Source organism: Myotis lucifugus, unplaced genomic scaffold (genome assembly GCF_000147115.1).
Source record: "Myotis lucifugus unplaced genomic scaffold, Myoluc2.0 scaffold_329, whole genome shotgun sequence".
Taxonomy (NCBI): Eukaryota; Metazoa; Chordata; class Mammalia; order Chiroptera; family Vespertilionidae; genus Myotis; species Myotis lucifugus.
The window spans coordinates 1,051,022-1,078,995 of record NW_005871377.1 but is presented as its reverse complement, the minus strand read 5'-3'; the positions used below and the strand labels follow the sequence as shown (position 1 = coordinate 1,078,995).

At 41.1% G+C, this 27,974-nt stretch overlaps 1 protein-coding gene across 2 annotated transcripts in view; it reads left to right on the top strand.

Moving 5' to 3' along the window:
- Positions 1 to 7,879: 7,879 nt before the first annotated feature.
- TOP2A (DNA topoisomerase II alpha) overlaps positions 7,880 to 27,974 on the top strand; it is a 28,448-nt gene continuing 8,353 nt past the window's right edge. For both annotated transcript variants that reach the window (XM_023764347.1, XM_014466236.2), the window contains exons 1-25: positions 7,880 to 8,035; positions 9,527 to 9,679; positions 9,910 to 10,000; positions 10,284 to 10,347; positions 11,976 to 12,121; positions 12,300 to 12,397; positions 12,505 to 12,717; positions 12,864 to 13,037; positions 13,502 to 13,603; positions 13,706 to 13,843; positions 15,488 to 15,626; positions 16,994 to 17,151; positions 17,532 to 17,657; positions 18,221 to 18,331; positions 18,477 to 18,582; positions 18,673 to 18,782; positions 19,007 to 19,099; positions 19,668 to 19,782; positions 19,886 to 20,007; positions 21,337 to 21,485; positions 23,141 to 23,372; positions 23,563 to 23,697; positions 23,811 to 24,011; positions 24,171 to 24,366; positions 27,676 to 27,767. In XM_023764347.1, the coding sequence (XP_023620115.1) occupies positions 8,015 to 8,035; positions 9,527 to 9,679; positions 9,910 to 10,000; positions 10,284 to 10,347; positions 11,976 to 12,121; positions 12,300 to 12,397; positions 12,505 to 12,717; positions 12,864 to 13,037; positions 13,502 to 13,603; positions 13,706 to 13,843; positions 15,488 to 15,626; positions 16,994 to 17,151; positions 17,532 to 17,657; positions 18,221 to 18,331; positions 18,477 to 18,582; positions 18,673 to 18,782; positions 19,007 to 19,099; positions 19,668 to 19,782; positions 19,886 to 20,007; positions 21,337 to 21,485; positions 23,141 to 23,372; positions 23,563 to 23,697; positions 23,811 to 24,011; positions 24,171 to 24,366; positions 27,676 to 27,767 (3,285 nt within the window). In that variant the 5' untranslated portion in view covers positions 7,880 to 8,014. The remainder of the gene's footprint in view (positions 8,036 to 9,526; positions 9,680 to 9,909; positions 10,001 to 10,283; positions 10,348 to 11,975; positions 12,122 to 12,299; positions 12,398 to 12,504; positions 12,718 to 12,863; positions 13,038 to 13,501; positions 13,604 to 13,705; positions 13,844 to 15,487; positions 15,627 to 16,993; positions 17,152 to 17,531; positions 17,658 to 18,220; positions 18,332 to 18,476; positions 18,583 to 18,672; positions 18,783 to 19,006; positions 19,100 to 19,667; positions 19,783 to 19,885; positions 20,008 to 21,336; positions 21,486 to 23,140; positions 23,373 to 23,562; positions 23,698 to 23,810; positions 24,012 to 24,170; positions 24,367 to 27,675; positions 27,768 to 27,974) is intronic.

Sequence of the window (27,974 nt, the reverse complement as noted above, 5' to 3'; positions counted from 1 at the left end):
ACCTCTACCCCAGCCCCACCCCTCAATCCATCCTCTGATGCCCCCCTATCACTGTCTGGAATAATTCCAAGGAGGCAGGAAAATGGCCATGAGACCTTCCGATCACCTCCCATCATTCATGCAACACATATTTATGAAACAGCCATTGTGCACGGACTTTGTGCTATATTCAGGATGTACAGGGGACTCAGAGATGGCCACGATCACTCCTTGCTCTCAAGGAGCTCAGTGCCTAGTGAAGGGAGACAGGTACATAAATAAAATAAGTCTAAGAAGTGTGCAGGTGCCCTGGGGGCATTTCTGTGGGGCACGATGGGAACCTAGAGGCACAAGTGGTTCATTCCACATCCAGGACATGGAGAGACTTCATGGAGGAGATGAACTTGAGCCAAGGTGACATGGTCTTCCATGTTAGCATAAGGTGACCTGGATTCTAATCCCAGCTTTGCCACTGGATTCACTGGGGAACCTAAAACAAGTTACTTATGCTCTCTGAACATTACAGTCCTAACCTGGAAGATGGGACTTTGCAATAAGAGAGAAAGAAGGGTGGAGAGGGGAGAGAAATAGTGGCCTGGGCAAGTTACCCAGCACACAGTAGGCACTGAGTGTTTGTTCCTTCCTACCCCTCTCTTCTGGAAACTCTAACTTCTCCACATGGCTGGAGATCCCTTGGTAGCAGGACTTGTGTCTCCCCCACTGGACTGAAAGCTCCTGGAGGACTGGTTTCGTGTCTGTCCCCCACCCAGGCCTGCTGGTGTCTGGGAGATGTTGTATACAAGGGCCATGGGATTTGGAGTCACAGGACCTAGGTTCAAGGTGCATATGCTGGACATGGTTCTGAGTGCTTCACTCATATGCACGTCACAACAACCTCGTGGAGTAAGTGCTTTTTAAGATAGAGAAATGGAGACACAGAGAGGCATGTAAGTTAACTCAAGGTCACACAGCAAGTAAGTGGAAGAGCAGGGATGGGAACCCAGGCAGAGTCTGTAACTAACCTCTATGTTTTACTGCCTTCCAAAATAGCTGTCATAAGCATTCCAAACAAATGCCCAGGATGAAAGACTATGGTACAGAAGCAAGCTGGCTGTAGGGGGTCAGAGCAGAGGTAGCATTAGCGTGAGGACTGGGTCCCAGGCCTCCCCATAACTTTGGCTTCCCAGCCCCTCCCTGGCTTCCCTGGACTGCCCCCTGTGCCCACACTGAGTAGGAACCTCAGCTTCCCTCCATATCAGCTGATATGTAGGCCCCAGGTATGGCATCCTCCACAGTCAGCCCAGGTGTGTGGGCTGGACAGTGACACATTAATATGGCTGCCTCCTTGGCCAGCAGGGCCCCACTCTTGGAGAGACCATATCAGGAGCGTGAGGATCTCCACAGAGACCCATAGAGGAATTCTGGTTCAGAGGACAGAGCCTGAACCCTTAGGGCGTTCAGCTCAAGAAGTGGACACCCAGGCAGGGGAAGGGTGGGGAGAGGAGAGTCCATCTGCAGTTGGGTTGGCCAGGATCCAGTTTCATATCTCCAGTCCCGCCAGCTCTGCTCCTTGCCAGCTTTGTGGCCACTTCCCCTTCGTGAGCTTCCGTCTTACCATCTGTAAACTAGGGGAGGGCAACTCACTGAATTGTGAAGATCCTTCCAGCTTGGGCAGTTGAGGAATCTAGGTCTCCCGGAGTCCTTTTGCATGGTCCTAGGCCCCAAACCAAGATGTGGAGTAAGGAGACTGTCAGACAGAAAACAAATCTGTATAACTACTTGGAAACAACCACCCATTCCACCCCCAGGTATACACCCAATAGAAATGTGTGTGTGTGTGTGTGTGTGTGTGTGTGTGTGTTTAAAAACAGGCAAAACTAATTTATGATTTTAGAAATCAGTATAAAGGTTACTCTTAAGGAAAAGGGTGGGAGTCGTTACTGAAAGGGGTCTTATGGGATACAGGTAATGTTTACACTTAGTTACATAGCATATTCACATAAGTGAACATTCATTAAGCTAAATATTACTTATTTCTGTACTTTTCTGTATGTTATACTTTAATTTTTTAAAGAAAAAACTTTTTGGTTTATTTTTTAACGAGTGCTGGCTCTCGTGTTTGCTCTCAAATCAGCCTGCCTGGACTAGACTCCTGGCAGTAGATTTAGGACAGGTTAGCACACTTCCTGTGCCTGAGTATCCTCATCTTTCATTTAAGTGACTATTATATAGGATGCCTATAATGATTAAATGAATGAATCTGTATAAAATGCTTACAATGATCCCTACTACATATTAAGTGCCCAATAAGTGTTAGTTATTAGCCATAATCAGAAAAGTGAGATTAAGAGCCCGGAGTCAAAATGCCTGTACTGAATTCTGGATTTGCCATTTACTAGCTCTGTGACTTTAGCCAAGTGACATCCTCCCTCTTGTCCTTACATGCCCTCGGTTGTAAAAGAGGGATAATGCTGCCCTGGCCGGTTTACTCCGTGGTTAGAGTGTCGGCCCGCAGACCCAAGGGTCTTGGGTTCAATTCCCAATCAAGGGCATCTACCTCAGTTGCAGGCTTGATCCCTGGCCCTGTTGGGGTATGTGCAGGAGGTAACTAATTGATGTGTCTCTCTCACATAAATGTGTCTCTCTCTCTCCCCCTCTCTCTCCTCTCCACTCTCTCTAAAATAGAAAAAAAAATCAATGGAAAAAAATATCCTCTGGTGAGGATTTAAAATAAATAATAAATAAAAGAGGAATAATGCCAGCTCAGTCTGATAGGGCTGTTTGAGAAACTACAGAGACAATGTGTGTAAGGCACTGGGCACAGTGCCTGGCACAGAGTAAGGCTCAATACCCATTAGTCATTATGATTACTGATCACCATGGTAACTCTACAAATACACTTTTAGATGGGACTCCAGGTAGTAAAAAGTCTGGCTTCAGGTCACAAGCAACTGGGATTTAAACCCATCTGTGGGAAGACACAGAGCCTGTGCCCGGGCCCCCACTGGCACACCTACCAACAGAAGTGTCTCATCCTAGGAGGTTTGCCCAAACGTAGACAGTGCCTCTTCCTCCGGCCAGGCTGCCCTTGTCAGGATTCTGTGCACCAAGAGGCTATTGTACCCTCCCTGCCTGCCCAGCTCTACTTGTGGGAAGAAAAGGTCAAAGAGAGAAGCCACAGTGCCCCCAGCTTTCCATGCCAGGGACCTTTGTGCTGCCTTCCTAAAGGAGTAGGGGCAGTCCTAAAGACAGCTGGTGAGGGCTGGGGGGAATTTGAAGGCAAAGGGACAGGGCTGAGTGTGCCCAGGAACAAGGCCCATACCGGGAGCCCCTAATCCACATAGCCCCCATCTTCTTCTCTCCTGAAGCTTGGGTTCTTCCCATCCTCACCCCCTCAGCCCTTTTGTTTTCCAGAGGCTTAATGCTTGGAGCCAGTAATGCTCAAGATCTGTGTGCAGTCTGTTCCTCACCCCGACCCAGGCATGATAATCTAAAGAGCGGCAGAGGCTGGCCCCAAGCCAGCAGCCACAATTGGGAAGAGCTTTGCCCTCAGGTTGGGGTACACAGGCTGTGGGGCAGAGGGCTCTTACAGTCAGAGCCAAGGATTCAAATCCACGCTCTGCCCTGATTGATCGTGCACTGTGGGCTTGTATACTCACCATGATGGACCGCAGTTTCTTCATCTGTAAAATGGGGAGCTAGTATCTGCTTCACCCTGTTAAGGAGGACCAAATGAGCCATATAAGTGGAAGAACATCTATCCCAAAAAGCCGGTTACAAATTGTAACCTTTTTTGACTCTAAAATTCTACAAATAATTTGAGGTGAAGGAAAGAGAGAAGAGGAGAGGGTACTAGCAAAGTGGTCATGAGAGGAAGAGACGAAACATGGAACACACAGAGAAGATGGATAGATATGAAATAAAGAACTTGGAAAGGTAGGAGAGATTTACAGATGGAACATGAAACCAAAGCTCCCGTCCAGTCTCCCCCTACGTATTCATTCTTTAGAGGAAGAAATGAGGCAGTAACTGCCACGCTGGACCAGGTCTCGGAGCCTGCATCTACCCACCAGGCCTGCTCCCAGCAGCATCCAAGGCCCTCTGAAGGCAATGGACTGGAGGATGGGTCTCTGCAGCTCCAGATATCCTCTTCCCCAGATCAGACCCCTGGGCTCACAGGCCAAGGTCAGAGCTGGGGAAGCAGCTAGCTACCAGGAACGCAGTCCCCTCCCCTACTCCCACCAGGACTCTCATTAAGGAATGGGAGCTCTCCCCCAGGCTCTGGCAGATCACACAGACACCTGAGCCTCTACTCAGGTTCTCTCCACCAGCAAATAATAAGTAAGCAAATGTAGAGTGAGGAAGGGGAGGGACTAGAGCCCAGAGATGACATCATCGGGTACAGAGATGGATGCAGGTAGAGGCACACAGCATCCCACTCCAGCCAATCCTTTCTTTCTGGGACCCACCCTAAAGCCTCCTTCAATTCTGACCCCAATTCTGATGTGTGGGTTTCCCAACACTACCATGTAATTCTCCAACACCAGCTGGTGTCCTACAATTTAACTCAGTTCTGACACTAACTCCCTGGAGTTGCCATCAGATTCCACAGGTTTAGGGCTCAGTCCTACAAGACTGCCCCCCACCCTTCAGATGCCAGTCGAAAGTCCAGGTTGTCGCCTGGGCTTCTGACTGACCTGCTACCATTGGGAGGTTCCAATGACCCCTTCCTTGGGTTCTATTAATTTGCTAGAGTAGCTCAGAGAAACATTGTATTTACTAGATTGTTGGTTTATTATAAAAGGATATAACTCAGGAACAGCCAGGTGGAAGAGTGCCATAGGACAAGGTATGGGGGAAGGGCACAGAACTTCCCTGCCCTCTCCCAGTGAGCCACTCTCCCTGCACCTCCAACCCAGCAACTCTCCGAACCTGTCCTTTTGCAGTTTTATGGGGCTTCAGTACATAGAGGCATGATTGATTAAATCATTAGCTATTGGTGATCGAACTCAATCTCCAGACCCTCTCCTTTCCTGGAGATCAGAAATCGATGGGTAAGGCCAAAATTCTAGCCGACTAATCTCTTAATGGGTTCCCTTGGCAACCAGCCCCCATCCTTAATTACCTAAGGGCTTTCCAAAACTCACCATTAACATAACAAAAGAACCTTCATTGCATTCACCACTTAGGAAATTCCAAGGGTTTTAGGAGCCCCCTGTGCCAGGAATGTGGAAGAATACCAAATATGTTTCTTATTATAAATCCCAACATCACAACGCCCAAGGAGCTTATCTGGGATTTCTTCCCACTTGAGAGCTGGGGAGAAAGTGACAGGTCCTGGTAACCCCATTCCTCACACCACATTAGGGGACATTGCTGGCATCTCTCTCTCTCTCTCTCCTCTCTCTCTCTCTCTCTCTCTCTCTCTCTCCAGTTTGATGCCCACTGCAGTCACCTGCAGTTACACCTCTCTCTCTGGAACTAGTAATAATCTCTCTCTCTTCCATGGCAATCCAACCCTGCTCTTCGCCCACCTTCTGGGTCTGCCTGCCCTGCTGAGCCTCCTGAATGTCACGTAAGTGCCATACTGGGTGAGAAATTTCAGGGACTTTGGGACCCTCTGGGGTGGCAGTGGAAGTGGGGTGGGGGAACAGAAGGAAGACTGAAGAGTTGGAGTGAGACAGAAAGCCCTTCCGTCCTGGTTTGTATCTCTACAGCATACCTTGTCGGCTCCAACAGGGAGAACAAGGGAAGGGGAGGAGCCCAGAACTGAGCCCCTGGCTTTCCTGGTGAGAAGGGACTTGTGGGGAATCCCAGGAGCCCCAGGGATCCCTGGCCTCTCAGCCCACCAGCCTCACCTTTGGAAGGAGCAGTCAGAGCAGAGGTGAGGGGTGGATAGCGTGTTGTTGATGGGAGGTTGATGGTTAGTAAATGTTGGGTGGCCCTAGCCGGTTTGGCTCAGTGGATAAAGCTAAGCCTGCGGACTGAAGGGTCTCAGGTTCGATTCTGGTCAAAGGCACATGCCCGGGTGGTGGGCTCGATCCCCAATAGGGGGCGTACAGGAGGGATGGATCAATGATTCTCTCTCATCATTGATATTTCTCTCTCCCTCTCCCTTCTTCTCTGAAATCAATAAAAATATTTTTTTCTTTAATTTCTTTATTGGTTAAGGTATTACAAATGTGTTCTCATCCCCCCATTAGCCCCCAACCTCCCTCCCCCCCAAAAATATATTTTTTAAAACTATTTAAATGTTGGCTGGATGAATAGGTGACATAAGGATAGCATTCTTTGGGTAGAAGGGTGGTTGAGGGTCCTCTGGGCCAGGGGTCTGGGGTAAAGGTGGCAACAGGAGTCTCAAACTAAGAACCCAGATTCCTCCTGGGCAACTTCTATATCTATACTCAAGCACTGCAGGTTCCCACCGTATATTGAAAATCTATCTCTTTTAGAAGAAGAAGAAGAAGAAAAAAGCATGAAATCCCAATTGTCAGGCCAGCCTGAGGAAAATTCCTGCTTCCTGACTGACACTGTTAGCCTACTATTCTAAATGCCTTACATTTATTTCAGGTAATCCTCATACAACTTTGAGGAAATACTGTTATTTTATTCCCCCTTTTTAGCAGAGGAAACAAAAGCATCATGAAGCCACCTCCATCAAGACCACATCATGGCCCATTACCCTGCTCGGACCGAAACTCAGGGAATGCTGATTGGAAGGTGGTGGTGGCTCAGGTGGAATTGGTAGTCATGCAAATTGTGCGGTTATCTTTTCTAGCATCTTGTAAGGACAACCGCTTTTTTTTTTTTTTCATCCTTTTCACATTGTGGATTGACAGGGAAAAGGAAATGCACTCAAATACTTTTATATCAGAGTAATAAAAAAACTCTGGTCTTTGACATTTCCACTGCAAACTCCAGGGAACTTGACACAGAAGGGAGCCTCCTACTGGCAGGCTGAGCAAAAAAATAAAATAATTTAAAAATCAGCAGGTCCGCGTGGCTCAGTGGTTGAGCGTAGACCTATGAATCAGGAGGTCACGGTTCAATTCCCAGGAGGGTTGCTGGCTTGAACCCCAGTGTGGGGCGTGCAGGAGGCAGCCAAACAATGATTCTCTCTCATTGATGTTTTTCTCTCCCTTCTTCTCTGAACTCAATAAAAGTATAGATATTTAAATCAGCCCTAGAATAACCCCTAAACCACCCTCAGCTCCTGCGGTGGTAACTATAAATTATTCAATTGCTCAGTTGCAGCCCAATGCTACTCTCTTTCGCGTGGCCTCGCTACACCCTTTCATTACATGAAAACCAAGAACCACAACTGAGGCACTTTTGTTTCTTTAAAAATAAATTCTTGTAGGGAGCGTTGAGGCAGACGCCAGACCCTGTGTCGCTTAATGAAATCGCCAGGCTGCCTGTCCACCAAGCCGGCATTCGGTCCCCCTCAAGAAAATGAGGAAAGTTTCCTCAGGAAAATGGAGCTCGGACTCTTCCCCTTTCGCTAAAAAACCTCGGACAGAGGGCGGATTCTAGGTTTTCGGGCCCTGAAAGAAATGAGCCGCTCCTAGGGGATGAACATACTCCTCTCTCTTCCCATCCGAGTCTGCCCCTCAGAAAATCCCTGCACGCTTCCACCGCGCGACTCCTCAGAGGTTTCTGCACCGAGAGGACAGATGAGCCCTCCTCATTGGCCAGATACCCTGTCTGTCTCTCCGTTACGCCTCAACAAGTGCCGCCTTTGGACAATCCCCTAGTCCCGGATCCCTTACCTAATTGGTTCATTCAAACAGACCCCCGACCAACGCCGCCTTTCATTGGTAGATATAAAAAGACCAGCTACGATTGGTTTCTTAGTGAGAACGAGTCGGGATTGGCTCATCTGGTCTGGGCGGGCTAGAGAAGAGTTCAAATCGAAGTGGCGCTGCTCTCCTAACGGACGAGCGTCTGTGGAGAAGTCGCTAGCTCCGCGGTTGTCTCGTGGGTCCCGCCGGTTCAGTCGCTTGCAGGGTTCTCGAGCCCTTTCACGACCGTCACCATGGAGGTGTCACCATTGCAGGTACAGCTCGCGGAGGAGACGGGTTGTGGAGTCTGAGCGCTGCCCGCTATCTCCCTGGCTGCCGGTCAGGGGTGAGGCTCCCGGGCTGGGGTCCCTCCCGCCCCCACGGGCTGGGAGCCTGTATTTTGTGTGGAGCCCAGTCTCCTGGCTCCGTGTGATCGTGGAAAGGGGGCGACCCTTTGTGGTGCCGATACTGAAGTGTTACCGGCCGAACTGGCTTCTAGGGTGTTGTGTTTTGTGTGGTTACAGTTTCTAGGCACGGGATGCAATGGGCCCCATAGTCGCTCTGTGTTATAATGGCCCGCTTGCGACTTTCCACAGAACTAGTGGAGTTCTCTCCTACCCTCCGGTTGAAAATGGGATTGAATGGCCCTGACCTTGAAAGGTGCAGAGCAGAGCACGGTGCCCCCCTGGGGAGCCGGCAGGCCCCGGTTGTTCAAAATGTGCCCTTCTGGTGCGCACAACGTTAACGCGGCCAGCCGATGGCCTCCCACACGGATGCTGCCGAGCCGGCACCGATTGTGCGCCTGGGACCTAGTAGGCACTCAGTTACTATTTGCGGAGTCGATGCAAGAAGTGGGTGTATTTCATTGATGACATTTAAAACATGGGACATAAGTCCGTGTCAGATACACGTAGTGAGGTAATACATCCGTGAAAACTGATAGACACCTAGGGATGAGGTAATACATCCGTGAAAATGGACAGACACCTAGGGATGAGGTAATACATCCGTGAAAATGGACGGACACCTAGGGATGAGGTAATACATCCGTGAAAACGGACGGATACCTAGGGATGAGGTAATACATCCGTGAAAACGACGGACACCTAGGGATGAGGTAATACATCCGTGAAAACGGACGGATACCTAGGGATGAGGTAATACATCCGTGAAAACGGACGGACACCTAGGGATGAGGTAATACATCCATGAAAACGACGGACACCTAGGGATGAGGTAATACATCCGTGAAAACGGACGGATACCTAGGGATGAGGTAATACATCCATGAAAACGACGGACACCTAGGGATGAGGTAATACATCCGTGAAAACGGACGGATACCTAGGGATGAGGTAATACATCCGTGAAAACGGACGGATACCTAGGGATGAGGTAATACATCCGTGAAAACGGACGGATACCTAGGGATGAGGTAATACATCCGTGAAAACGGACGGATACCTAGGGATGAGGTAATACATCCGTGAAACCGGACGGATACCTAGGGATGAGGTAATACATCCGTGAAAACGACGGACACCTAGGGATGAGGTAATACATCCGTGAAAATGGACAGACACCTAGGAACCCGGCCGCAGTGACCTTCAATCGCCATGTCTGTGCAAAGAGATGTAAACTCCACCCAGGCCCACCGGAAGATTGTGATTTGTTACAGTGTGCTTAGGCATGTGACGGTAGACGTGTTTTGTTTATAGTTTCTGATAAACCTATAATTAAACTTCACCATTTTTTTAAATTGCTAGCCTGTAAATGAGAATATGCAAATCAACAAAAAGAAAAATGAAGATGCTAAAAAAAGACTGTCTATTGAAAGAATCTATCAAAAGAAAACGCAACTGGAACATATTTTGCTCCGTCCAGACACCTACATTGGCTCTGTGGAATTAGTGACCCAGGTACAGCCAAGCCCCTTAAACGCAGTGACTACGTAGTTAGAATGTGTGCTTTTCCTTGTTAATTTTCTATACTTTCGTGTGCTTTGAGTGTCCACTGGAATTAGCCTAAAGTATTATATATGTGTGTATATGTGTATATTTTTTAATCCAGAAGACCTTACAGTAATCATGATGATGAGACAGAATAAATATAGGGTAAAAATAACTATATCCCTTTGCCTTATTTCTAGCAAATGTGGGTTTACGATGAAGATATTGGCATTAACTATAGGGAAGTCACTTTTGTTCCTGGTTTGTACAAGATCTTTGATGAGATTCTAGGTGAGTAAATTCATGTATGTAAAGATCTGCTGATCAAATCCTTTATAAGAAGTTTCATTCCTAGCAAACCCTCTGTAGCCAGAGCTGTCATTTCAGTTGTTGGGAGAAGTGATGCAGTGATGTTGAATTCTTTCCTATAAATAGTACTATGAGTAAAAATTGCTGAATTAACACCTTGTTGATGCTACTCTTTGCTTGAGATTTTTCTTTCTATATCTTATAGTTAAGGAATTTTTTTTAAATACTTTAATTTTTTACAAATGTGTATTTTATTTTCTTTCAGTCAATGCTGCAGACAACAAACAAAGGGACCCAAAAATGTCTTGTATTAGAGTCACAATTGACCCGTAAGTCTCTTGCTTATTAGTCTTTTGTTTCTTATAGTTCATGGTTACTGTTAGTTGCATTTTCTTGGAATTTAGTAAAGTTGACTTATTATTTATTAATCCTCACCCGAGAATATGTTTTTACTGATTTTAGAGAGGGAGGAGGGAGAGGGAGAGAGAGAGAGAGAGAGAGAGAGAGAGAGAGAGAGAGAGAGAGAGATATGGATGGATCCACTGCCTCCCGCACATGCCCTGACCGGGATCGAACCTGCAACCAGGGCATATGCCCTGAACGGGAGGTCCCGCCACGGTGGGCTGGGAGCCTGTGTTCTGCAACCTTTTTGATGTACAGGATGATACCCAACCAACTGAGCCACCCAGCTGGGGCATAAAGTTGACTTTTTAAAATAAAAGTTTAAAGAAAATAAAAAAAAAAAAGAACAGGACAAAATGCTAAAATGAACCACCTCTAATACCTACTATCTAGATCCAACAGTTATCAACACTGTGCCATATTTGCTTCATCTATATTTTTTCCGAATTTAAATATCAATTACAAACACTATGATGCTTCATCCCTAAATACTTCCATAACATCTCCAATAATTGCCTGAAGTATTCTGGAGTCTAGAGCTTTTGAATTTTTTCCTCCACATAATGCTATTCAAATAATAAACCAGCAGGTGGTGCTAGAGATCTAACATTTCTGATTATAAATGTTGGGTGTCCATTTGTGGGTGATCAGAATGCTTGTTTCACTTATTTATTTTTATCCTCACCCAAGGACACGTTTTTATTGATTTTAGAGAGAGAGGAAGGCAGGGGGAGAGAGAAACATGGATGTGAGAGTGAAACGATCGGTTGCCTCCACACGGGATTGAAGTGCAATCTGGGTATATGCCCTGACCAGGAATCGAACATTCGATCTTTTGCTGTATGGGATAATGCTCCAACCAATTGAGCCTCATTGGCCAGGGCTTCGCCTTTTTATTAGCCTATTCAAAGTCCAAATAAATTCTTAGCATTTTATTGGCAAGCAGGGAAATTTACAATTGAAGTTTTTCCCTTTCATATTTGTTTTACAATGAGATTTGTTGGGTGGGAAAGCTAAGAGAGCTAGGATAATACAGATGATCCTCTTAAAAGCAGTATTAAAAAACAAAACAAAAACACAAAGATTTGACTTTGGGTGGTGGGCACACAGTGCAATAGACAGATCTTGTAACATAGAAACCCACACCTGAAACCTGTATGATCATATTAATCAGTGTCACCCAGAAAATTTAATTTTTTTAAAAAGAAAAAGGCAATATAATAATAGTTTCCAAATTTTGTTCTTATCTTTCCATTGAGCGTAAGTCATTTCCCTTTGTCTATCCTGACATTTTAAAATTTCATATTTTTTCAACATTATCAGTGTCAGCCCAGGTGTTGGAACAGGTTTAAATTTTTATTTTCCTTTTGGCTCCTATTTCAGGAGTATCAGGAATTAAGCACAGTGAGAAAGAGAGTTCATGCTAAATTTCAGAAGAAATATATTTACATGAGCCATAAAGAAATTAAGACTGAATTTTAGAAATAAAGGCATTTAAATATAAAACATATTTAAGCACTAACTTAACAACCAAATTCCAATCTTCTTTTCTTAGGGAAAACAATTTAATTAGTATATGGAATAATGGAAAAGGTATTCCTGTTGTTGAACACAAAGTAGAGAAGATGTATGTCCCAGCTCTCATCTTTGGACAGCTCTTAACTTCTAGTAACTATGATGATGATGAAAAGAAAGTAACAGGTAGGGTACTGAGGGAAAAAATAAACGTTGCTAAAAAGCAAAACAAAACAAAAATATCTTAAATGACTATCTGTGGCATAAAGTTTTAAAATCTTTATAATTGCATAACTTTACCAGTGATTAAGAAATGAAGCTGTTCATGAGATAACAAATAGTATTTATTTATTTATTTGCCCAGGTGGTCGAAATGGCTATGGAGCCAAATTGTGTAACATATTCAGTACCAAATTTACTGTGGAAACAGCCAGTAGAGAATACAAGAAAATGTTCAAACAGGCAAGTAAATAGTTGTATATTGTGCTATAGCAATTTGTGTTATTTAGTTCTAGTTTATTTGTAAGGTGACTCGAATTTTTCATCTTTCCTATTTTTTACTTCTATAGACATGGATGGATAACATGGGGAGAGCCGGTGAGATGGAACTCAAGCCCTTTAATGGAGAAGATTATACATGTATTACTTTCCAGCCCGATTTGTCTAAATTTAAAATGCAAAGCCTAGACAAAGACATTGTTGCACTAATGGTTAGAAGAGCATATGATATTGCTGGATCCACTAAAGATGTCAAAGTCTTTCTCAATGGAAATAAGCTGCCAGTAAGTGTTTTCTGGTCACGAGGCAATGTGTGATCATTGTCAAAGGCAAAATTGGTTTTCATTCAATAACCATTTCATTAGTTTTGAAAAAATCTTAGTCTATTCTTCAGTCTAATTTTTTTTGTACCATTTTAATTCCTATACAGGTGAAAGGATTCCGTAGCTATGTGGATATGTATTTGAAGGATAAGGTAGATGAAACTGGCAATCCATTGAAAGTTATCCATGAACAAGTAAACCACAGGTGGGAAGTATGTTTAACAATGAGTGAAAAAGGCTTTCAACAAATTAGCTTTGTCAACAGCATTGCTACTTCCAAGGTAATTTTATTCTTGAATTATTAATTATGATTTATATTTTCATACGTGTTCTTATTTTTAATACAGTGGGGCCTTGACTTACGAGTTTAATTCGTTCCGTGACGGAGCTCGTAACTCAAATTACTCGTATGTCAAATCAAAAAGTGAACGAGTGAGACACGTGATGCTGGGCTGATGTTGTGGCATTCACTGTGACATTCTCTGCGCCAACTAGTGGTGGGGTATCTGAAGCTGGCTCATAACTCGAATTTTAGCTCGCAACTCAAAGCAAAAAATCGGCCGAGAGACGGCTCGTATCTCGAAAAACTCGTTAGTCGGGACACTCATAAGTCAAGGCCCCACTGTACATATAAAATGAACTTGGATATTTGGCTACCTTGCCAAAAGCTAAATTAGACTTTTATGTTTGATTATTATAATTTTGAGGATACTGAGCTTTACAGTCGATTATTTTTCCTCATTAGGGTGGCAGACATGTTGATTATGTAACTGATCAGATTGTGACTAAACTTGTTGATGTTGTGAAGAAGAAGAACAAGGGCGGTGTTGCAGTAAAAGCACATCAGGTATTTTAGCGGTTTTCTTTTACCAAATGCAAGGAAGAAAAGACAGGCTATAAATAAAATATGAGTATGTTTTTAGTGATTTAATGTCAATTTTTACTGCAGGTGAAAAATCACATGTGGATTTTTGTGAATGCCTTAATTGAAAACCCAACCTTTGACTCTCAGACAAAAGAAAACATGACTTTACAAGCCAAGAGTTTTGGATCAACATGCCAATTAAGTGAAAAATTCATCAAAGCTGTGAGTACATAGAGGGAAATAAAATAATAGAAATACCTTGCTTTATTTTCCATTACCCTTTTCAGCTCTGCAGATGATAGAGAGAGAGACATAGCATTTCATATCACCATTCAGTTTAGATCACTCCTGAATTCAGCCCATCTGCTTTCCAAACATTGAATGCCTAAACTTGCTCTCAATCACACATTCAAAACTTAATTCCTTCTCACCATATTCAGTTTATCTCCATATAAGGAAATCCCCCACCCCCAAAAAACCAAAACTATTTCTTATCTTAATAAAAAGGCCCCAACCAACCACTAGGTTGCATAAACAAGAAAGCTGGGAGCCTTCTCTTTATCCCCCCTCTCTCATCCATAAGAATTATCTCTTGGCCCTAGCCAGTGTTGTTCAGTGGTTGGAGCATTGGCCTGTGCAATGAAGGATTGTGGGTTCGATTCCCAGTCAAGGGCACATACCTCACTTACGGGTTTACTCCTCCATCCCCGGTCGGGGCTTGTGTGCAGGGCAACCAGTCGATGTTTCTCTCTCTCTCCCACACTCCCTTCCCTTCTCTCTCTGAAAAAAAACAGTGGAAAAATATCCTCAAGTGAGGATCATTTCTTAGATATCTCAATAGCCTTCTATTATCATTTCTTTTCTTAATAGGTTCTTAACATTCATACAATTTTAGTCATTTCTTTGTAATGCTCTTGAGTAATCTTTTTATGTTAAAGCACACGTTTTGTCTTCACTCTCCTTTGGAAGTCTTTGAGTGATTTTCACTCTTAGAAAAAGTCCAAATTGCTTAATTTGGTCTACAAGACCCTGCCATCTCCAGCCTCATCTCAGGGCACTTTTTCCTATGGTTTTAAATTACTGAAAAACATAATACTCTTCTCCTTATTACTTTTTCACATGCTTATCTCTCTCCTTGGAATGCTTTAAATCTAGTTAACTACTTTAGGTCTTCGATGTCATTTCCTCAGGAAAGCCTTTACTTTCTACACTTCTCCCCTACTAAGTTTGTTCCAGTATAACACTGACATACACTATTATATGTAGCACATTTTTTTGATTTATCCATAACATTCATTACACTTGTGATTTCTCATTTTATTTGTCTTGTCTTTGTTGTATATTAAACTCCATGAAGACAGGGACCAGTTCTAATTTTTTTAACTGCTAGATTTTCAACATGTAGCTCAGTGTCTGGCACAATATAAGTGTGTAGTCAATAAGTATTTATTGAATGAATGAACCCAGTGGAACCAGCTTCTTCAGTAGTGATAAACTGAGACAGGAAGACCTGCCACCCTCTATCCAGAAATTGTATTTCTATCTCTTTTCAATATATATATTTTTAAATATACTTTTTTTTATTGATTTCAGAGAAGAAGGGAGAGAGAAACATCAATGATGAGAGAATCATTGATCGGCTGCCTCCTGCATGCCCCCTACTGGGGATGAAGTCCACAACAGGGGCATGTGCCCTTGACGGGAATCAAACCCAGGACCCTTCAGTTCACAGGCTGACGCTCTATCCACTGAGCAAAACCAGCAAGGGCTCTTTTCAATCTTTAAATTATTTTTAGGGGGAGCTCATTTATATTCTACATTTATGACTGAAATCTTCTTCCTTAACATGAATCTTCTTGTTTTCAGGCAATTGGCTGTGGTATTGTAGAAAGCATACTAAACTGGGTGAAGTTTAAGGCTCAAGTCCAGTTAAACAAGAAGTGTTCAGCTGTAAAACATAACAGAATCAAGGGAATTCCCAAACTTGATGATGCCAATGATGCAGGTACACATGTAATGTTTCCAAATTTTAAATTTATAGTTGTTATTTGTTTTACTCATTAACAGCATACCATGAGTATTTTTTCCTTTCTTGTTTTCAGGCAATTGGCTGTGGTATTGTAGAAAGCATACTAAACTGGGTGAAGTTTAAGGCTCAAGTCCAGTTAAGTTAGAAACATCGATGAGAGAGAAACATCGACCAGCTGCCTCCTGCACATCTCCCACTGGGGATGTGCCCACAACCCAGGTACATCCAAATTTTAAATTTATAGTTGTTATTTGTTTTACTCATTAACAGCATACCATGAGTATTTTTTCCTTGGCAGTTAAGAGAATATTTTTACTCTTAAAAAAATCAATGGATTCCCTTTTATTAAACATTTAGGTCATTTCCAATTAAAATAATGTCGAGATGATTGTTTTGGGATATAGAACAAGAAAGTTCCATATTGATCTATAGGAAATGGAAAAGTTTACTTCGACTCTCTTAGGTCCCTGGCTTGGTCTGAAAATTAAACTAACAAAGACAGATTAACAGGAGGAAAGCGTACAGATTAATTTAATGTAAACTTTACATGACACAGGAGGAAATGAAGCCCCAACGAAATAATTAAACCTAGGTATTTTTATGCCAGGTTTGATGAAGAGTGGAAAGTCATGGAAAGATATGATAAGTAAAGAGTGTGAGCTAAGTGCAGTAAACTTGGGGAAGCTCAATGAAGCCTGTTTATTCAGATTCTTCTCAGTGTCCCTCAGTCCTGAAGTTAAGAATGCTCCTTTCCTCTGGGTATATGGAGGGCCCTTCTCACAATGAGAGTCTTATGACCTGCTTCAAGAGGGGTGAGGTCAGAGATATCTCCCTACTTCTACCATTTTCTAAAATTCCTTCAGCTTAAAATATATGCCAAGATACCATATTTTGGAGTAGCATGTAATAAACACCATCGTTAACAAATATTTTTCATATAATATGATCAAATGAATGTTCAACAGTAGCATAAAATGAAAAATTAGCCTAAGAAACTAAGACTTTTATTTACTATGAACTTTAGCTAAAATATATCTAACTAGAGGCCCGATACACGAAATTTGTACAAGAGTAGGCCTTCCTTCCTCCGGCTGCCGACACCAGCTTCCCTCTGGCACCCAGGACCCAGGCTTCCTTCGCAGCCCCGGCTTCCTCCGGAACGACATCTGGTCTAATTAGCATATTATGCTTTTATTATAGATTATTACCTCCATTTTACTACTAAGCCACTTGTTATAAACTATAAATTACTAGAGTTTTATCACAAAGTTATTAACAGCATGTCTGAATTAATATTTGAGGTTGAACTAAATGTGCCAATAATTTGTGTATTTTTATTTTAGGGAGCCGAAACTCTGCTGACTGCACACTTATTCTGACTGAGGGAGACTCAGCTAAAACCTTGGCTGTTTCAGGCCTAGGTGTGGTTGGGAGAGACAAGTACGGGGTTTTCCCTCTTAGAGGAAAAATACTCAATGTTCGAGAAGCTTCTCATAAACAGGTAGAATATAAAACTATCTTTAGAATCGCTATCTAGTTTTATAATGCAGGACTTGGTGCTTGTGTTTCATTCCCTCATTGGGCATTTTAAAATGTATTTTAGATAGTTTTTGTTATTTAATAAATTGGATACATAGAACCTACAACCTATGTGTGTTCTCTGACTGGGAATTGAACCCATAACCTTTTGGTGTATGGACAATGCTCCAACCAACTGAGCCACCTGGCCAGGGCTATATCACGTCTTAACATATCTTTCTGATTACTAAAGTATAGGCTAATAATAACTTAAAATACCAGAGCTCAAGAAAATCCAGGCAACATACACTGTTGTATTTCTTTGTTCTTTTCACATTTATAAACAATATATGTCCATTTCAGATAATGGAAAATGCCGAAATTAACAATATCATAAAGATTGTGGGTCTTCAGTACAAGAAAAACTATGAAGATGAAGATTCACTGAAGACTCTTCGTTATGGGAAGATAATGATTATGACAGATCAGGTCAGATTTGCTTTGCAGATACTTTAGATTGTTATAGTAAATTAAACATACCTTATTGTTGCATTGCTTTCCTGCAATGAAAGGAAATTACTTAACTTGGAGCTCTGGTCATTATCTCAAATCAATATCTAAGCAGATATAATATTATGTTTATATCATATGTACACTACATATACAGGTTAATAGTCTGGATTTGAATAGTCTTTGAATATTTTAATAGCCTTTTTTTATTAATCCCCATAGAACAGTGGTTCTCAGCCTTCCTAATGCCGCGACCCTTTAATACAGTTCCTCATGCTGTGGTGACCCCCAATTTCATTGTTACAAATTGAACATAATTAAAGCATAGTCGTTAGTCACAAAAACAATATGTAATTATATATGTGTTTTCCGATGGTCTTAGGCGACCCCTGTGAAAAGGTCGTTCGACCCCCAAAGGGGTCGCGACCCACAGGTTGAGAGCCACTGCCATAGAAGAAAAAAATTGAGAAATTACCCAATATGTCAATCATAATTTTTGAGTTCCTAAACAGTTCTATATTTGGCCTTCCAAATATTTCTAGGACCAAGATGGTTCCCATATCAAAGGTTTGCTGATTAATTTTATCCATCACAACTGGCCCTCTCTTCTGCGACATCGTTTTCTGGAGGAATTTATCACTCCCATTGTAAAGGTATATTAACTTCTAAGATACCATAAAGGATATTTTTAAGGCCCTACTTCTAAAACCTATATACACACATAACCCCAGTGAAGTATGGTGGTATGTAGGAGTACCAGCACTGTGCAAAGCCACAGCAATGTGTACTTTACCACAGGTGTCTAAAAACAAGCAAGAAATGTCTTTCTATAGTCTTCCTGAATTTGAAGAATGGAAGAATTCTACACCAAATCATAAAAAATGGAAAGTCAAGTATTACAAAGGTTTGTAATGAAACTCATAGAATTCTCATTTTGTAATATATCATTCTATAAAAGATTATATGGGGTAACTTGGTGTTCTTGGTTATGTAGGTTTGGGCACCAGCACATCAAAAGAAGCTAAAGAATACTTTGCAGATATGAAAAGACATCGTATCCAATTCAAATATTCTGGTCCTGAAGATGATGCTGCGATCAGCCTGGTGAGTTTGAATTGTATTTCATACATACATTCTAGTTTTATAAATCACTGCTTTAGCTAGTCAATTGAAACATTTTTGTATAATAGCATGTTTTCAGAAAGCATATCCCAGAAAAAGGAACCAGATATTTTAGAAAACTGAGTTTTTGTTGTTTTAGTTTTTATACAAGAGATATTTTGGAACCTAGTAGTACAGTGACATCTTTTTCATCTGCTAATTTATAGGCCTTTAGCAAAAAACAGACAGATGATCGAAAGGAATGGTTAACTCATTTCATGGAAGACAGAAGACAACGGAAGTTACTTGGCCTTCCTGAGGTAAAAATTTTAAATATATCCCACAAAATGTACTATTTACTGAACTTTTAGGATTGATATAACAAATTTAAGTTACTGAGTAGCTATTTCAGTAAAAAGTGTAGTAATCGATAGTTATGTAAGTATTCTTGTTTAGAATGCTGCATAAATGTATTGGGCATAAAAGAAATTACAAAGACAGTGCACTTTTTTTCTAATTGTGCAGCAGTTAAATTTGCTTTATCTTTAAAACAAAATTACTTCTGCCCTGTCTGGTGTCGCTCAGTTGGTTGAGTGTCATCCTGTGTGCCAAAAGGTCACCGGTTCTATGCCCAGTCAGGGCACATACTCAGGTGTGGGTTCACTCTCCTGTCAGGGTGCGTATGGGAGGCGACCAATCAATGTTTCTCCCTCTCCCTCTCTCCCAAAAATCAATAAAAATCTATTTAAAAAACAAAATACTTCTGAAAAATATTTTTAAATACTTCTGAATTTTTAAGGGGCTTAATAACTATCCTAAAAATACTGAGAGGTTTCTTTGTTTCATTATTTTAAACCAGATAATGTAATACTCTCTTTGGTCCCTCAGGATTACTTGTATGGGCAAACTACCACATATCTGACGTACAACGACTTCATAAACAAGGAACTTATCCTATTCTCAAATTCTGATAACGAGAGATCTATCCCATCTATGGTGGATGGTGAGTTCCAATTTTTTAGTCTGTTTTTGTCATAACATAGAAATCAATGCCCAGAAATGGTTAAATTGAGGATACTAATATTTGCACTTCTTTCATTTTGAAGGTTTGAAACCAGGTCAGAGAAAGGTTTTGTTTACGTGTTTCAAACGGAATGACAAGCGAGAGGTGAAGGTTGCCCAATTAGCTGGGTCAGTGGCTGAGATGTCCTCTTATCATCATGGTGAGGTAAACACACAATCTATGTTTCCGGAAAGCATTATAGTAGAAATACCTGCAAAATTATTCTCCAAACACTTAGTGAAAATATAAGCCTGGTACATTTGTAGTAGAGAACAATTTGGTGAAATCTGCCAGACTAGATATGTGCTTACACTTTGGCCTAACAAATCTATTTCTGAAAATATTCCTATAAGGATATCATAAATCTGCAAGGATCTGTGTTCAAAGATGTTTATTATAACTTTGATGTTAAATTTGGACATCAAAAGTGTCCAATGATTGGGAAATTGTTATAAATTGTGACACATCTATGCATAGAATCATTGATATAACTGAAGTAAACCTGTCTATACTAACATTGAAGAATGTCCGTGTCCTGTTGTCAGCTGAGGAAAAAAGAGGCAGAACAATACTTAAAGCAAAACGTCTAGAACAATATGTTCCAAATTATTGACTTTTATTATCCCTGGAAATTAAAAAGGGCAATATTCCAATTTGTTGTATATGTCTGAATTGTTTGACTTTACACAAACATACATTCATTTTTTATTTTGTAATTGAATTGCTTTTTTAAAGAACTAGATTGCCATAAGTTTCTAGAACTTTAAATGTAATGATTGTCTTACTTGTTGCTTTCAATTAAAATATAGTGGTAGCCCTGGCCAGTGTGGCTCAGTTGGTTGGGCAATGTCCCATGCACTGAGAGGTTGCTGGTTTGAGTCTGGTAGGGGCACATACCTGGGTTGTGGGCTCCATCCCTGGTAGGGGACATGCAGAAGGCAGCTGACTGATGTTATGCTCTCACGTCGATGTTTCTTCTCCCTTCCTCTCCCTAAAAATCAATAAAACTATTATTTTAAAAAAATAAAATATAGTGGGTACCTAGTAAATGATCGTGATTTGTTAAATGCTTACCATGCACCAGGTACAAAAGATAAGACAAATATGTATCTTACTTCAAGGTATAATCACAGTTTAACCAAGAAGGACAACACACACACACACACACACACAACTATAGAATAAAGTTATACATGCTAGAGTAGAAATGAGTGAAATATTGTAACTTGAAGAAGTAATTTTTTATTCTGCTCTGAGTGAAGAAAGGAGCTATACCTTTTTTGATTGAAATTATTGGAAGGCAAGAGCCCTGAACTTGGAGTCCTAAGTCTGGGGTTAAAGCACTACATCTGCCATGTACACTTATCTGGGAAAAATCAGTAAACATCTCTATCTCATAAACCCTTACAGAATTATAGTAAGGCTTAGGCATAATAATGGGTATGTATTATTAAAAGTCTACAGATCAGATTAATGAATCTTTTCCTTCCCCAGATGTCACTAATGATGACGATTATCAATTTGGCTCAGAATTTTGTGGGTAGCAATAATCTGAACCTCTTGCAGCCCATTGGTCAGTTTGGTACCAGGCTGCATGGTGGCAAGGATTCTGCTAGTCCTCGATACATCTTCACAATGCTCAGGTGGGTAATGCTTTCAATTTCTAGTGAATTGCCATTTCCAATTTTGAAATAATATGAGATTTAGTAGACAAAAATAAATAAAAATTCAATCAGAAAATGTACTTTTGATGCAGATGCTTAGAATATTAATTTTTTTAAAACTACACATTAAAGCTTAATTATGCTACTTTTTGCAATGAGCAGAAAGACAAAATTCTATTTCAGTTTGATAGCCATAACCTTTGTATCCTTAGAAGTATTATTTCCTTATGAAACTATAAATGTTTTTACTTCCATTTCTTATATTTTCTTTTCTTTATATAGAGAGTGGTTCTCAACCAGGAGATATTTTGCCGCCCAGGTGGCATGTAGCAATGTCTGGATACATTTTTGATTGTCATAACTAGGAGAGCCACGCTACTGGCACCTAGTGGGCAGCAGCTAGGAATACTACTAAACACCCTCCAAAGCACAGGGCAGCCCCCCACAACAAAGAATTATCTCACCCAAAATGTCAGTAGTGCCAAGTTTGAGAGACCCTGCTGCAGAATTTGCATCAGAGTAAAGGGCTTGATTCTTCCTAAATACCACAATTGAAATCATACTTCCTTTACAATTCTATGGAAAGTACACTATGAATGGTCAGTTTTCAGCTATCATCATATTTAACCTTTCAGCAACACTGAATAGAGTTAATCACTCCATCATCCTTAAAACTTTTTATTTTGGCCTCCAAAACACCAGACTTGGTTCTCCTCCTTATTAGTCTTTTCTTTGTTGGGTGTTCTACTCATCTTCCCAACCTCTAAATGCTGGCCTGCCTCAAAGCTCCATCAGATCTTTTTCCACTAGCTGTTCTCAGTTCCCATCCATAATGATACCTCATCTATACAGTCTCATAACTCCAGCCCTGAATTTAAACTTTTATATGTCCACTTATCTGCTTATCATTTATCACTTGGATATCTAGCAAGTATCTCAAACACAAGTTCAAAACAAAATCCTGTCTCAATAAATAGAATGCCATCCTTCTAATTTTCAGGCTAAAAACCTTGAAGTCACTTAGGGCAGCCAATTCTTTAAAAATAGGTCATTGGTGCAGAACCTTCCAACTGCTTCATTTAGAGTAAAATCTAAAGCCCTAGGTTAACTAACCAGACCTCACATGATCTATGCACCCACTCCCCATATCTTTTTATTCCATCTCATATTATCTCTGCTTAGAACACACCTGGCCTCTTTGTCTATACATGCCAGGCATACTCCCTTTTCAGGGTCCATCTTGCTGGCAATACTCTTTCTGCAGATAACTTCCGGGTTGATTCTCTCGATTTCTTCTCAAACATTATCCTATCAGAAAGTACCTACCATTTCTTAGCACCCCTTCAATCACTCTTACCTACTTTATTTTTCTTCTTAGCATTTATTGCACCCCTGACAAAGTCTAAGTTCATGTCTAGCTCCTATATTAGAATGTGAGCTCCTTGGAAGCTGAGGCTTAAGTCTGTAGTGCCTGGCACAAAGAAAGTGCTCAACAAATATTGTTAAGAGAACATTAGCAAGTAAAGCTGAGGTAAATCCATGTATTGATATGAGATAACATATGTCCTTTTCATGAAGTTAAATATCAAAGCCAGTATTTTTGTAAAATAACATTCTTTGATTGTTTCCTTTAGTCCTTTGGCTCGGTTGTTATTTCCACCAAAAGATGATAACACATTAAAGTTCTTATATGATGACAACCAACGTGTGGAGCCCGAATGGTATATTCCTATTATACCCATGGTGCTGATAAATGGTGCTGAAGGAATTGGTACTGGGTGGTCCTGCAAAATCCCCAACTTTGATATTCGTGAAGTTGTGAATAACATCAGGCGTTTGATGGATGGAGAAGAACCTTTGCCAATGGTAACTATTTTGTGTGTATTAGGAACGTTAATTTTCTTCTGGTTTCAATTCAGTAGACTATATGGTTAAAGAGGCTATAAGTATACAGTTTATTTCACACTTAAATGTTAGATTTATTGTTTTATGCTATTGTGATTTCTGTTTTTAGTGTCACATTTAGAAAACATTCTTTTTTTAAATACCAATTTAGCTTCCAAGTTATAAGAACTTCAAGGGTACTATTGAAGAGCTGGCTTCAAATCAATATGTGATTAGTGGTGAAGTGGCTATTCTTAATTCCACAACCATTGAAATCTCAGAGCTTCCCATCAGAACATGGACCCAGGTAAGTAATGGGGGAGTGGTGTGTGTGTGGATCAGCCAAAACACTTTTTGTAATGCTTGTTAACTATTCAGGAGCCAGTGTTTCAGATACTTACAAAAGGATTATTTCTTTAGACATACAAAGAACAGGTGCTAGAACCCATGTTGAATGGCACTGAGAAGACGCCACCTCTCATAACAGATTATAGGGAATATCATACAGATACCACTGTGAAGTTTGTTGTGAAGATGACTGAAGAAAAACTGGCTGAGGCTGAGAGAGTTGGACTACACAAAGTCTTCAAACTCCAAACTAGTCTCACATGCAACTCTATGGTATGTCTTATCTCATACAATTTATACTAAAAATATCAATTTTAAAAGGAAATTATAGGCTACTTTTATATTTTGAAAGAATAAAGTCATTTCTCTAAAACCATTAAAGTTTAGCCAACTTAGCTATTCTTGGCTCTACTCTTGTTTGTTTTTTTCCAGGTGCTTTTTGACCACGTAGGCTGTTTAAAGAAATATGACACGGTGCTTGATATTCTAAGAGACTTCTATGAACTCAGGCTTAAATATTATGGATTAAGAAAAGAATGGCTTCTAGGAATGCTTGGCGCTGAATCTGCTAAACTGAACAATCAGGCCCGCTTTATCTTAGAGAAAATAGATGGCAAAATAATCATTGGTATGTTTTTTGGATAATAACTGTCTGTACTAAACTACAATTGTGCCAAACTTACTTTAAACATTTTTGGAGAGAGTAATGGTGGGGAGGGAGGGCAAATCCATTTAGTTCAGTTGGCTACTTAAATGAGCATTTCTTTGAAATACTTAATTAGGTATCTTATAGTTTGAAAGACATAGTTTTTACTAGATTGAACATCTTGAGAAATCAAAATTTAGTTGACATTTAGACAGAAAAGAGCCAGAAGAGGTTCCTATATAAACGACTTGATCAAGAGAAAAGTCTTATAGGAAACTGGAGGCCCGGTGCATGAAATTTGTGCATTGGGGGGCGTGGGAGGGTCCCTCAGCCCGGCAGTTGGACATCCCTCTCGCAGTCTGGGACCCCTTGCTCCTTACCACCCACCTGCTAGCAGCTCCTTAGCGCTGCCTCAGAGGTGGGAGAGGCTCCTGCCACTGCTGCTGTGCTCGCCAGCTGTGAGCCTGGCTTCTGGCTCAGCAGTGCTCCCCCTGTGGAAGTGCACTGACCACCAGGGGGAAGCTCCTGCATTGAGCATCTGCCCGCTAGTGGTCAGTACACATCATAGCAACCAGTTGTTCCACTGTTCGGTTGATTTGCATATTAGGCTTTTTTATTATCTACTAGAGGCCCAGTGCACAAAATTTGTGTGTGTGGGGGGGGGTCCCTCAGCCTGGCCTGCACCCTCTCCAATCTGGGATCGAGCCTAAACTGGCAGTTGGACATCCCTTTCGCAGTCTGGGACCGCTGGCTCCTAACCACTCACCTGCCTGCCCGATCGCCCCTAACTGCTCTCTCCTGCCGGCCTGATCCCCCTAACTGCTTTCCCTTGCTGGCCTGATCCCCTTAACTGCTCTCCCCTGCTGGCCTGATCACCCCTAACCACTTCTGCCTTGGCCCTCACCACAGTGGCTTTGTCCGGAAGATGTCCGGTCTAATTAGTATATTACCCTTTTATTAGTATAGATAATAATAAAAGCGTAATATGCTAATTCAACCAGACATCCTTCCAGATGACCTCTGGATGAAACTGGGGCTGTAAGGGAAGCCCAGGTCCCGGGTGCCAGAGGGAAGCCGGTGCCAGCAGCCAGGGGAAGGAAGTCCTCTTGCACGAATTTCATGCATCGGGCCTCTAGTATAGGATAAAGGGCTTTTGAAGTAAGATTATAAATGGCTTCTATTATAAGTAAATTGTGTACTTAAGCCTGAAAGGTCATGTCTTAGGGATTTTTTTAAAAGACATTCTAGCTCTGGCTGGTGTGGCTCAGTTGAAGCATCGTCCCCTACACCAAAAGGCAACAGATTCATGGCACATACCCAGACTGCAGGGTCCACCCCTGGTCGGGGCACATGCAGGAGGCAATGGATCAGTTCTCTCCGTTCCTCTCTCAATTAAAAAAAAAATTGAAGCAGGGGGTGGGGGTTTCACTGACCAAAAAGCTTGGAATAAAAGGAAGGTGGGCTAGAGCTATCCAGGCTCAGCCACCTGGTGTGTGGATGATCGAATAAATTTGTAATACCTCACAAAAAAAAAAAAAAAGGTGAAAAGAGATAGCTTAGTTCTGACCAAAGCTAACTAGAAAAGCTGGGCAACTAACTCGTGCTACTAGGTTATAGTAGCAAATCCCCGAAATATGACAACACGAATTCCTAGTGATCACAGGAAATTTTTCTGGTGGTACACAAAAATGTTTAATTTGTTATATTTTCAATTTCATGAATATTTGAAAAAATAATAACACTAGTTTATCAACCCCTTAATTTCACAGCTATTATTACTTAAAACAAGGCTAAGATAGTAATATTAGACATGACTCAAAGAAAAACAAAAAGTAAAGGTTGTATTGACTACTGTAAACATTGGAAGAAAGGTTCTATAGGAAAGGGGAATGAGCCCTGGCTGGGTAGCTCAGGTGGTTAGAGTGTCATCCTCATATGCCAAGGTTGCAGGTTTGAGCTCCAGTCAAGGCACATACAAGAATCAACCAATGAATGCATGGATAGGTGGAACACAGAGCAATGTTTCTCTCTCAAATCAGTAAACTAAAAAAAAAAAAAAAAAATGGTGGGGTAAGAAAAGGGGAACAAAGGCAACATGGAAAACTCAATATTCGAGTGGTGGCACTAAAGACTTGCCTGATCATATATTGAAATTTTTAGAAACCAGGGTCTATAATTGAGATAGAGACCAAAAATAAAGAGTTGGATTATCTTTTGTTAAAGAGTTATGATTAGTTCATAACCTCATATGATTTGACTGCCCTCTTGTGGTAATTTACATTTGTCAGTATTTTAGGGCAGTGATTTTCCACTGGTGTGCTGCAAGAATTTTTTAAAATGCAATACCTGACTATTTAGTCAGGGCCACTGACCTCTTTCCCTTAGGTTGTCAAATTAAAAAATAACAGCAGCCAACACAATAGCTGTCCGGTGTGAATGAATTACACCTATTTTTTTGTTAGGTCAGCAAAAATTTTTTTGATGTGCAGTAGAATTTTAGTAATTAGTTTGTGTGTGCCATGAAATGAAAAAGGTTTACAATCACTGGTTTTAAGGAGAATACTTAACTTCAGCTGACCCTTGAACAACATGGGATTTTTTTGGTGTCTTTTTTTTTTAACCCTCACCCAAGGATAGAATTTTATTGATTTTTTTAGAGCTAGAGGAGGAGAAAGAAAGAGAGAAACATTAATGTGAGAGGGAAACAACATCCATACGTTGCCTCCCGTACACACCCTGACCAGGAATCAAACCCACAACCTTTTTGGTGTACGGGATGATACTCAACCAACTGAGCCACCTAGCCAGGGTGACCCACACAAATTTGAACTGTGTGGGTACACTAATTTTTTAAATAAATATTTTGGAAAATTCTGGAAGGTTTGTGACAACTTGAAAAAAACAGATGAACCTTGTGATTTTCTTAATATTTTCTTTTCTCTAGCTTTATTGTAAGAATACAGTATATAATACATATAACACAGAAAATACGTGTTAATCGACTGTTGATGTTATTGGTAAGGCTTCCAGTCAACAGTAGACTATTAGTAGTTAAGTTTTAGGGGAATCAAATTATATGGAGCTTTTCAACTATTGAAGAGGTTGGTGCCCCTAATCCCCACATTGTTCAAGGATCAGCTATATATATCAGAATGTACAAATTTATGCAAAATAAAAACAGTTTACTAGTTTCAAGTCCTAATCTTTTGAATTACTACGGTAAAATATTATTACTTTCCTAAAATATTACTCAAAACCAACTATTACCTCTGTTTATATTTTTTTAAATAGAAAATAAGCCCAAAAAAGAATTAATTAAAGTTTTGATTCAGAGGGGATATGATTCGGATCCTGTGAAGGCTTGGAAAGAAGCCCAGCAAAAGGTAATTTCTTGGTTAACATTTTTCTATATTATTAAGACTGTATAATCTGCCCTAATCGGTTTGGCTCAGTGGATAGAGCGTCGGACTGCAGACTGAAGGGTCCCAGGTTTGATTCCGTTCAGGGGCATGTACCTTGGTTGCAGGCACATCCCCATTAGGGGGTGTGCAGGAGTCAGCTGATCGATGTTTCTCTCTCATCAATGTTTC